Here is a 10,215-nt window from a genome sequence, read left to right on the forward strand (position 1 = left end):
TGGCTCAGTGGGTTAATCCTCTGCCTTCGGCTCAGGTCATGATCTCGGGGTCCTGGGATTGAGCCCCACATCGGGCTCACTGCACAGCAGGGAGTCTGCTTCCCCCTCTCTCTCTCTCTGCCTGCCTCACTGCTGACTTGTGATCTCTCTGTTACATGAAGAAATAAAAAATCTTAAAAAAAAAAAGTACTAACTGTGTAGCCACATTGGTAGGAATGAGAGAGAATAGATAACAATTACAAATATCTAGAATGAGAGAAGATCCCTCATTACTGATCTTATAGAGAATGAAAAAATACTGAGGAATTTTTTTCACTTTCATATATATTTTTTATTAGTAATGATGAGATTTTTCCCATTGCTTTGTTTTATTTTTTATTTTTTCAGTGTTCCAAGATTCATTCATTGCTTATACACCACACCCAGTGCTTCATGCAGTATGTACCCTCCTTTATACCCACCACCAGGCTCATCTAACCCCCTACTCCCCTCCCCTCCAAAACCCTGTTTGTTTCTCAGAGTCCACAGTCTCTCATGGTTTATCTCCCCTCCAGTTTCCCCCAATTCACTTTTTCTTTCCTTTTCCTAATGTCCTCCATGTTATCCCTTATGTTCCACAAATAAGTACCACATTTACTCTCTCTGCTTGACTTATTTCACTCAGCATTGTCTACTCCAGTCCAATCCATGTATTGACACGGACCCAACAAAGTTGACTAGTTATCCTTTCTGATGGTTGTGTAATACTCCATTATATATATGGACCATATCTTCTTTATCCATTCGTCTATTGAAGGGCATCTTGGCTCTTTCTACAGTTTGGCAATTGTGGTCATTGCTTCTATGAACACTGGGGTACATATGGCCCTTCTTTTCACTACATCTGTATCTTTGGGGTAAATACCCAGTAGTGCAATTGCCTGATGGGTCATGGGGTAACTCTATTTTTAATTTCTTAAGGAATCTCCACACTGTTTTCCAAAGTGGCTGCACCAACTTGCATTCTCCCCAACAGTGTAAGAGGGTTCCCCTTTCTCCACATCCTCTCCAACACGTGTTGTTTCCTGTCCTGTTAATTTTTTCCACTTTAACTGGTATAAGGTGGTATCTCAATGTGGTTTTGATTTGAATCTCCCTGATGGCTAATAATGATGAACATATTTTCATGTGTCTGTTATCCATTTGTATGTCTCCTTTGGAGAGGTGTCTATTCATATCTCCTTCCCATTTTTGGATGTGATTATCTGTTTTGTGTGTGTTGAGTTTGAAGAGTTCTTTATAGATCTTGGATATCAGCCCTTTGTCTGCAGTGTCATTTGTGAATATCTTCTCCCATTCCATGGGTTGCCTCTTTGTTTTCTTGACTGTTTCCTTTGCTGTGCAGAAGCTTTTGATTTTGATGAAGTCCCAAAAGTTTATTTTCTCTTTTGTTTCCTTTGTCTTTGGAGACATGTCTTGAAAGAAGTTGCTGTGGTTAATGTCGAAGAGGTTACTGCCTATGTTCTCCTCTAGGATTCTGATGGATTACTACCTCATGTTGAGGTCTTTTATCCATTTCAAGTTTATCTTTGTGTATGGTGTAAGAGAATGGTTGAGTTTCATTCTTCTATACATAGTTGTCCAATTTTCCCAGCACCATTTATTGAAGAGACTGTCTTTTTTTCCACTGGATATTTTTTCCTGCGCTGTCAAAGATTAGTTGACCATAGAGTTGTGGGTCCATATCTGGACTCTCTACTCTGTTCCACTGGTCTAAGTGTCTATTTTGTACCAGTACCATGCTGTCTTGGTGATCACAGATTTGTAGTAAATCTTGAAATCTGGCAACGTAATGCTCCCAGCTTTGTTTTTCTTTTTCAACATTTCCTTAGCAATTCAGCATCTTTTCTGGTTCCATGCAAATTTTAGGATTGTTCCAGCACTTTGAAAAATGCCAGTGGAATTTTGATCAGGATGACATTGAAAGTATATATTGATCTGGGCAATATAGGCATTTTAACAATGTTTATTCTTTTGATATTCTTTTCTATCTTCTTGTGTCTTCTTCAATTTCTTTCATGAGTGCTCTGTGGTCCTTGAGTACAGATCCTTTACTTCTTTGGTTAGGTTTATTCACAGGTATCTTATGGTTCTTGGTGTTATAGTAAATGGAATCAGTTATCTAATTTCCCTTTCTATATTTTCATTTTTAGTATAAAAGAAAGCAACTGATTTCTGTGCATTGATTTTTGTAATCTGCCACATTTCTGAATTACTGTATGAGTTCTAGTAGTTTGAGGTGGAGTCTTTTGGGTTTTCCATATAAAGTATCATGTCATCTGCAAAGAGAGAGAGTTTGACTTTTCCTTTACCAATTTGAATACTGAAGAAATATTATAAAAAGTGTTAATACTAATAAATCTGACAACTTAAATGAAATGGACAAATTCCTAAAAGACTAAAACTATCAAAGCTTATTCAAAAAGAAATGGGGAGGAGCTAAGATGTTGGAGTACTAATAGAACACTTGGTAGATAGATATCAACTCATTCTGAATATCCAAGAAATCAATCTGAGGATGAACAGAACAAACTACACAACTACGAGAGAAGGAGCCACAATATGAAAGGAAGGGGGTGTGGAGATGTGATTTGGGGGAGAAATAGGTAGCAGATGCTGCCAAGGGGAGGAAACCCTGGTCATGAAGAGAGAGGCAAGAGAGAGAAAGAGAAGGACACAGGGGATCTCACAAGGAAAACACTTCCCCACGCCACTGACTGGATATAGAGGGGGCTGATCTTCATGAGCTTTTTTTAAAATCAGCAAGGCTCACAGACTAGAGTTTTAGAGGTCCATGGTGAAGGTGGTATGGAGCCCTGAGGGTGTTGCACTGCTCCTGTGGAGAAAAAAGGAAGATAGCCCAGGAACAAATAGTGGCATCTAAACATCCCTTGGGATATATAGGGAGAGAAGGTTTTCCCTTGTTGGAGTGCATCTGGGAGAGGTGCATTTCCTCTCCAGGAACCAAAGATCTGGTGAGATCCATTACCTTCCCCTTCCACTCAGCATAGGTGCAGAGACACGTGCTGAGGGTGGCTAACATGTACACTGGCTCTTTGCCGCACTTTATTCCAAACTCCACTCTACTGCAGTTTGGTGCAACTGCTCTTGTAGGGCAAACCTATGTTAGTAGCAAAGCAGTGAGATCTTCCCCCAGAAGGCCAACATGGGCTTGTGCCACACCAGGCCCCTAAAGTTGAGAGTTTTAAAACTCAGCCTGCCTGCCTGCAATAGAACACAGGTGCACTGCACTACCAGGAGAGAAGACACACACACAGGGTGTGGGCAGGACACACACAGGGTGAAGGCAGAGATCTGAGGGATGCCTGGGACATATGAGGGGAGATGGTTTACTCTTCTGGAAAGGCTTCCCAGATAGGGGTGGGCATGAACTCCCCTCTCTAAGGATGAGGGAGGCAAATAAATAACAATGTAAGAAAGATATTATTAATTTGTATCCCTCATGAAAGTGGATGGAAATTTTAACAAACTGAATCCAACATTATATAAAAAAGTATAATATATCATGACCAAATGTAATTTATCTAGAGAATACAAAGTTGGTTTACCTTAATAGTCAACCAATATTAGACTAGATTTTTAAAAGATCAACTCAACAGGTGCAAGAAAATCATTTGAAAAAAATCACAATATCAACATTCTAATTCCTAACCTACCTCAATTTTTAATCTCTTTGTTTGATTTTCTCTCTTGACTGCTGTTCCCTTAATCACTGAAATCATCTGTATGATCCACAAACTCCTTTTGGACATCTACTTTTCATTCTATGTATTTTTTCTTAAGTTATCTAGTTCACTATCTTTCCTTCAAATCACTTTTTTAAATGTTTAATTCAAATTGTAAGGATCAAAATTTGTCTCCAACAACCTATTGCTGGTTCACAAGGGCCTCAAATTCAACAAGTCTTCAACCCAATTGAATATTCCCACTCTTGCACAAATTTGTCTCTCCTAAAATTGGTGGTATTATCTGAGTTGAAATTAGTCAACACACCTATTTTGTTCCTTGTATGTCTTAACTGTAAATACAAACCTATGAAATAAAATATTAATTTTCCTAGGCAACACACTTGAAAGAAAGTGTGTTTCTTTCTTTCACACACACACACACACACACACACACACACACTTCCTTTTCTTATTTCCTTAGATAACTGTAATTGTTAATCTTGTTAATCCATTCTCTGTCTCTTTGAGATGTATGTAATTCTTCTTGAAAATTAAATAAAAGTTGTCAATTTTACATTCCAGGAATATTTTCCTTAAGGACTTTGTAGGCAGGTATCTCTTTCAAATATAAATATTAAGGAAGATAGCTTCCTGTCTCTCTGGCTCCTTGGGAATTTAACCTTGTTGTCTGGTTCCAAGCTGTAACTTCTTGGTTATCCTAAAGAAATTAGAATTTTTCTTTATACTTTGGATAAAGAAAGTTAACATGTATGACATGGACTGTATCTGTCCTGTTAAATAAAAGGGTAAGATTTCTTCCTCTCCTTGCAATCTCCTTAACGCACCTGTTCAGTTTAGCACTTATTCAATAATAAAACTGCTTTGTTCCTTTCTACCTTTGTGAAGAGGATTTCGGGTGGGTTGATAGAGATACTATTTTTAATTACTTTTCCAAAATGCCTCTCATATTTTTATTTCCCCCCCACTCATGGTTTAGCCATGAGGATATTGACTTTTCTGGCCTAAACTATGCAAAATTCTCCTAATTAGTTTTACTATTTCCAGTCCTCATTATTCCTAGCTTACCATCCCTAGGACAATGATAAGGTTTGTTTATTTGTTTGTTTGTTTTTTTATTTTTTGAGATGAAATACCATTCATTCACACTTAAAGATTTGGGGTGATTTAATATTACTCATAGGAGAAAATTACTGACTTTATACAAGTCATTTATTCATCCAGTTATGGTTCAAAACTCAGATGTTACATCCTTTCTGTAACTACATTTGATATATGTAGAGAAAACAAATTAACTATATTTCCAAAGAATTTTGTATATCATGCTAACAATGAATTTATAACATCTCTTATGCATTTCTTTATGACATCTCTTATGCAAATCTGCTTTCCTTCAGTCTCTGACCTGTTTGGTATACAGATAATTTTTCTTTTTTTAAGAGAGAGAGAGAGAGAGTACTAGTGGCAAGGAGAGGCAGAAAGAGAGAATCTTAAGCAAGCTCCAGCCTCTGCATGGAACTGACGTGGCTCTATCTCATGACTCTGAGATCATGAATTGAACTGACATCAAGAGTCAGGTGCTTAACTAACTGAGTGACACAGGTGACCAAGAAGTAAATACTCAAGCAAAATAAACAGACATAGATATCTTAGGATTAAATCTTATATTATTTGCTAATGAAACAAATATTTAGGAAGAAGTATGAAAATTAAATTTTCTTTAAAAACTTATTTTTGTGTTTCTATTTACAAACAGGAGGATCAATCAATATTTGAATCTCTCTATAGGTATTTATTTTAAGATATATAAGCACAAGTTTTCATGGAAGGAAAATTTAAGAATAACTTGAAAAATAGTCCTTATGAAATTGAAATTAGGTAATTCTGGTTTTTTTTTTAATTTTTATTATTTTTTTAAAAGATTTTATTTATTTATTTGACAAAGATCACAAGTAGGCAGAGAGGCAGGCAGAGAGAGAGGAAGGGAAGCAAGGCCCCCTGCTAAGCAGAGAGCCCGATGCGGAACTCGATCCCAGGACCCTGAGATCATGACCTGAGCCAAAGGCAGTGGCTTAACCCACTGAGCCACCCAGGCGCCGGGTAATTCTGTTTTAAATAAGTGAAAATTTTTTCCGAATCTATATGCAGTTCACACATTGAAAGGCAATAAAGTTAACTTGGAAAGAACTATCATTTCATGGTTTAGTATACAGGTTGGTTACTTGCCTAACTTCAGATTTTTTTTTAATTAACTTTTTATTGTAGTAAACTACATCTAACATAAAAAGTTACCATCTTAACCATGTTTTTGTGTATAGTTCATTGATATAGAGTGTCTTCACATTGTGTGCAAACATCCCCACCAAGCATCACCTGAATTCTTCATTTTGCAAAACTAGAATTCTATATCCATTAAGTAAGTTTCCATTTCTCCCTCTTCCAAATCCTGGCAACAACAATTCTTCTTTCTGTCTCTAGGAATTTGGCTACTCCAGGTACCTCATGTAAGTGGAGTCATACAGTATTTGTCTTTTATCACTGGCCTATTTTATTTAGCATAATGTCTTCAAGGTTCACCCATGTTGTAGCATATTGCAGAATTTCCTTCCTTTAAAAGAAAACTGAAATTTTCCATTGTATGTACATACCACATTTTGCTTATCTGTTCATCTGTCATTGACACTTGAGTTGCTTCCATTTGTCACTATAGTAATACGGCAATGAACATTAGCATACTAATCTCTCTTCTGGACCCTGATTTCAGTTATTTTGGATATATACCCAGAATAACAACGAGTAAAAAGCAACCCCCCCAAAATGGGAAAAAATATTTGGAAAGCATGTATCTCATAAGGGATTAATATCTAGACTATAGATGCACCTAGGTGGCTCAGTGGGTTAAAGCCTCTGGCTTCAGCTCAGGTCATGATCCCAGAGTTCTGGAATTGAGGACCGCATAGGGTTCTTTGATCGATAGGGAGCCTGCTTTCCCCTCTCTCTCTGCCTGCTTCTCTGCCTACTTGTGATCTTTGTCTGTCAAATTAATAAAATCTTTAAAAAAAATATAGACTATATAGAGAACTCCTGAGATTCAACAACAAAAACAAGCACCTGATTAAAAAATGGCCAAAGGACCACTTAGTCTCCTAAACATAGATTTTTTTCTAAGAAATATGTGTACAGAATTGAATGAACATAATTTATTTTTCAGTCATTTCATAGCCAAAATTACTTCGCCTCATGCTTAAATTATAAATCAATACTAGAATAATATACACATATTTTAATTTGTTTCGTGTTTTATTTGGACTCCTTAGTTTTGTAAGAATCAAATTTATCTATAATAGAATTGATTTTTGAATGTTTAGTGTTCTTTCTTTTTATGTGTTTTCACCTGAGATTTAAAATTATAAATTCAGTAGAAGATATGGTTAAAACAGGCAATTGTTTGCTGCCAAACATATTGTGAATTTCCATTTTCTGTTTTCCTTCACCACAGTAATTCAGTCATTGTGCCAGAAAACTACAACGTGGACCATTAAAATTGCCAAACATTTCACCAGCAAATGGCCCGTTATTAAAGGAGAAAACGCATTTTATGACCCTTACGTCATCCCTGAACACATTTCCAATGTCCGCAGTTTGAAAAATAAAGCCCAAGCCCACGAGGGCAGAGGACAAGCTGGCATATGCCTTCCTGTGTGCAAGGGGCGGTGGGTGGGCTTCTCCGGACTACGACTGTGCACATGCGACTCGACAGAGGGGCGGGATGGGCGGAGCAGCCGTGCCCCCTATGTGCGCCCCCCCCCTCCTCCGCCTCCCCACAGACCTGTGCACTCCTCTGCCCCACCCACCGGAGTTTGCAGGGCCCCACTGGGAGTGGCCTCCATTAAGCAGCCAACAGCCGCTACCGTGCTAAGACCAGCAGGCTGCGCAGTGCTGTCTTTCCTGGTGATCCTCTATCCTCTCATGCCTGGGCAGGCTGACCTCCGTGGGCCATCTTAAGGGAAGGACATTTCTCCATAGAGGGCCACATGCCACAGAGCCTCTGGGCATGGCTGGCCCCAGAACCTTGCTCCAGAACCCCAGGTCCAGATGGGGAGAGCCCAGTGTCTCGTCACAGCCAGCTTAGAGTCAGCATCCTCCTGGGCCTTCTTCTTGGAAGGCTTGGAGCAGGACTGGGACAGTTGCTCCTCACTTGCCTGACCCTGAACTTGGAGGAGAGAGGGTGCACATCTTCTGGGAAGTGGGGCCTTAAAAGCAACACTTCTTCACCTGCTTGGCTGAGGCCAAGTCCCAAAGTCTCTGGATGGTGGCAGGGTCCTGCCCCAAAGTGTATGGGTGGTAGAGGTAGCCTCTTCCTGTCATGTACAAGGTCTGATTTTGTGGCGGGTGAGTGAGTGCCTGTGTGTGTGTGTGTGTGTGTGTTCAAAAAGTGATGGGATATGACAGGACACTCGAGGAATAAGGATGCTTCCAAGCATCTGGGGAATGCTCACTGTTAGGTCCATAATCAAAGGAGCGAGACTGATACAAAGCGAAGGTCAAGCAAAGCTTTATTTCGTGCCAAGCATTGAGAATCAAACCGAATGGCTGGGGCTGTCTCTTAGAAAGCGGCGACCCCTCCCAGCTTCACAGACTAACTTTTACAGAGCAAAGGCCATGTGGTTGAGCCTGGCCACACACAGGTGGCCAATGAGATTGCAACACGCAGAGAAAACTGCACAGTCATGCTAGGTCACACACGGGTGGCCAATTGAATTTCAATTTACCCTAGTAGATATATGCGTGCCCCACTGATTGGATGTCGCCACCCTTGTATCTGGGCTTTGCTACCGGGGACTGGTTTTCCAGACTTGCTTTTAAGTAAGTTCCTCTGGGAGGAGCAGGGTCAATCTAAGTTTACTGCATAAACAACAAAATGGCTTCCTCTGGCTAAGTAGACCCTTACACTCACACATGTTTTCCTTACTGTACATCCTGAAACACAACTTCTACAAATTACAGTGCCACAGAAGATTGAGACAAACAGCAATGATGGCAAAGTTTCTTAAATGCATTCAATAATGGGATACCTGGGTGGCTCAGTGGGTTAAAGCCTCTGCCTTTGGCTCAGATCATGATCTCAGGGTCCTGGGATGGAATCCTGCATCTGGCTCTCTGCTCAACGGGGAGCCTGCTTCCCTCTCTCTCTCTGCCTGCCTCTCTGCCTACTTGTGATCTCTCTCTCTGTCAAATAAATAAAATCTTTTTTAAAAATGTATGCAATAAGAAATCATTATTTGTATTTTCTGTACTTTTTCTGCTTACTTGTGCTCTCTCTGTCAAATAAATAAAATCTTTTTAAAAAATGCATGCAAGGGACGCCTGGGTGGCTCAGTTGGTTGGACGACTGCCTTCGGCTCAGGGCGTGATCCTGGAGTCCCGGGATCGAGTCCCACATCAGGCTCCCAGCTCCATGGGGAGTCTGCTTCGCTCTCTGACCTTCTCCTCGCTCATGCTCTCTCTCACTGTCTCTCTCTCTCAAATAAATAAATAATAAAAAAATCTTTAAAAAATGCATGCAATAAGAAATCATTATGTTAGGGTCCGTGATCAAAGGAACGAGACTGATACAAAGCGAAGGTCAAGCAAAACTTTATTTCGCGCCAAGCATCAGGAATCAAACGACAGGTCAGAGCTACCTCTTACGAAAAGGCGGTGACGATGATCCCAACAAGGTCACTTCCAAGAAGGCCACTCTGGACGAGGCTGCTCTAGATGATGCTGCTCCGCAGATGAGGCCGCTCCATGATTGGAACCGTTCCCAAGAAGAGGCCACTCCCAAGACAAGGCCACTGCTCAATGAAGTTGCTCCCCGGACAAGGCCGCTCCCAAGAAGAGGCCGTTCTGGACAAGACCACTTCCTGGATGAGGCCACTCCCAATGACGAAGCAACAATGACAGCAACAGTGACAAGGAGGACAACCCGGATGACACAGACTCTGCTCCCCACGATGCTACTCTGACCAGGCTTCCACCCTAAGGAAGCCACCACTGCGGACAAGGCCACTTGTGGTTCGGGGTGGCGAGGCATTTTGCGGTGAGGCTGCTGGTGTGTAGGGGCCGTTGGCATCTCAGGGCTGCTTGCGCCTCGGGACCGCTGGCATCTAGGGGCTGCAGGTGTCAGGACCGCTGACCGCTGGCGTCCAGGGGCTGTAGGCATCGGGACCGCTGACTGCTGGACTGCTGGGGTCTCGGCAGCTTGCGGGGCTGCTGAAAGCAGGGCCGCCGGAGGCTGCAGGCTGCGGCTCGGGGCCGCTGGAGGCTGGAAGCTGCGGGCGGCGGCTCAGGGCCGCCGGAGGCAGGACCGCTGGAAGCTGGAAGCTGCAGGTGGCTGCTCGGGGCCGCTGGAGGCTACAGGCTGCAGGCGGCGGCTCGGGGCCGCCGGAGGCTGGAAGCTGCAGGTGGCTCCTGGGGCCGCCGGAGG

General features: G+C 41.6%; 1 protein-coding gene across 1 annotated transcript in view; it reads left to right on the plus strand.

Annotated features, from left to right (window-relative positions):
• Positions 1 to 7,751, plus strand: part of ADAM18 (ADAM metallopeptidase domain 18) — a 199,631-nt gene extending 191,880 nt beyond the window's left edge. The window contains exon 20 of the mRNA XM_044226000.1: positions 7,246 to 7,751. Within this exon, the coding sequence (XP_044081935.1) occupies positions 7,246 to 7,751 (506 nt within the window). The remainder of the gene's footprint in view (positions 1 to 7,245) is intronic.
• Positions 7,752 to 10,215: the final 2,464 nt, after the last annotated feature.

The sequence above is a fragment of the Neovison vison genome, chromosome 11 (genome assembly GCF_020171115.1).
Source record: "Neovison vison isolate M4711 chromosome 11, ASM_NN_V1, whole genome shotgun sequence".
In the NCBI taxonomy this organism is placed as follows: Eukaryota; Metazoa; Chordata; class Mammalia; order Carnivora; family Mustelidae; genus Neogale; species Neogale vison.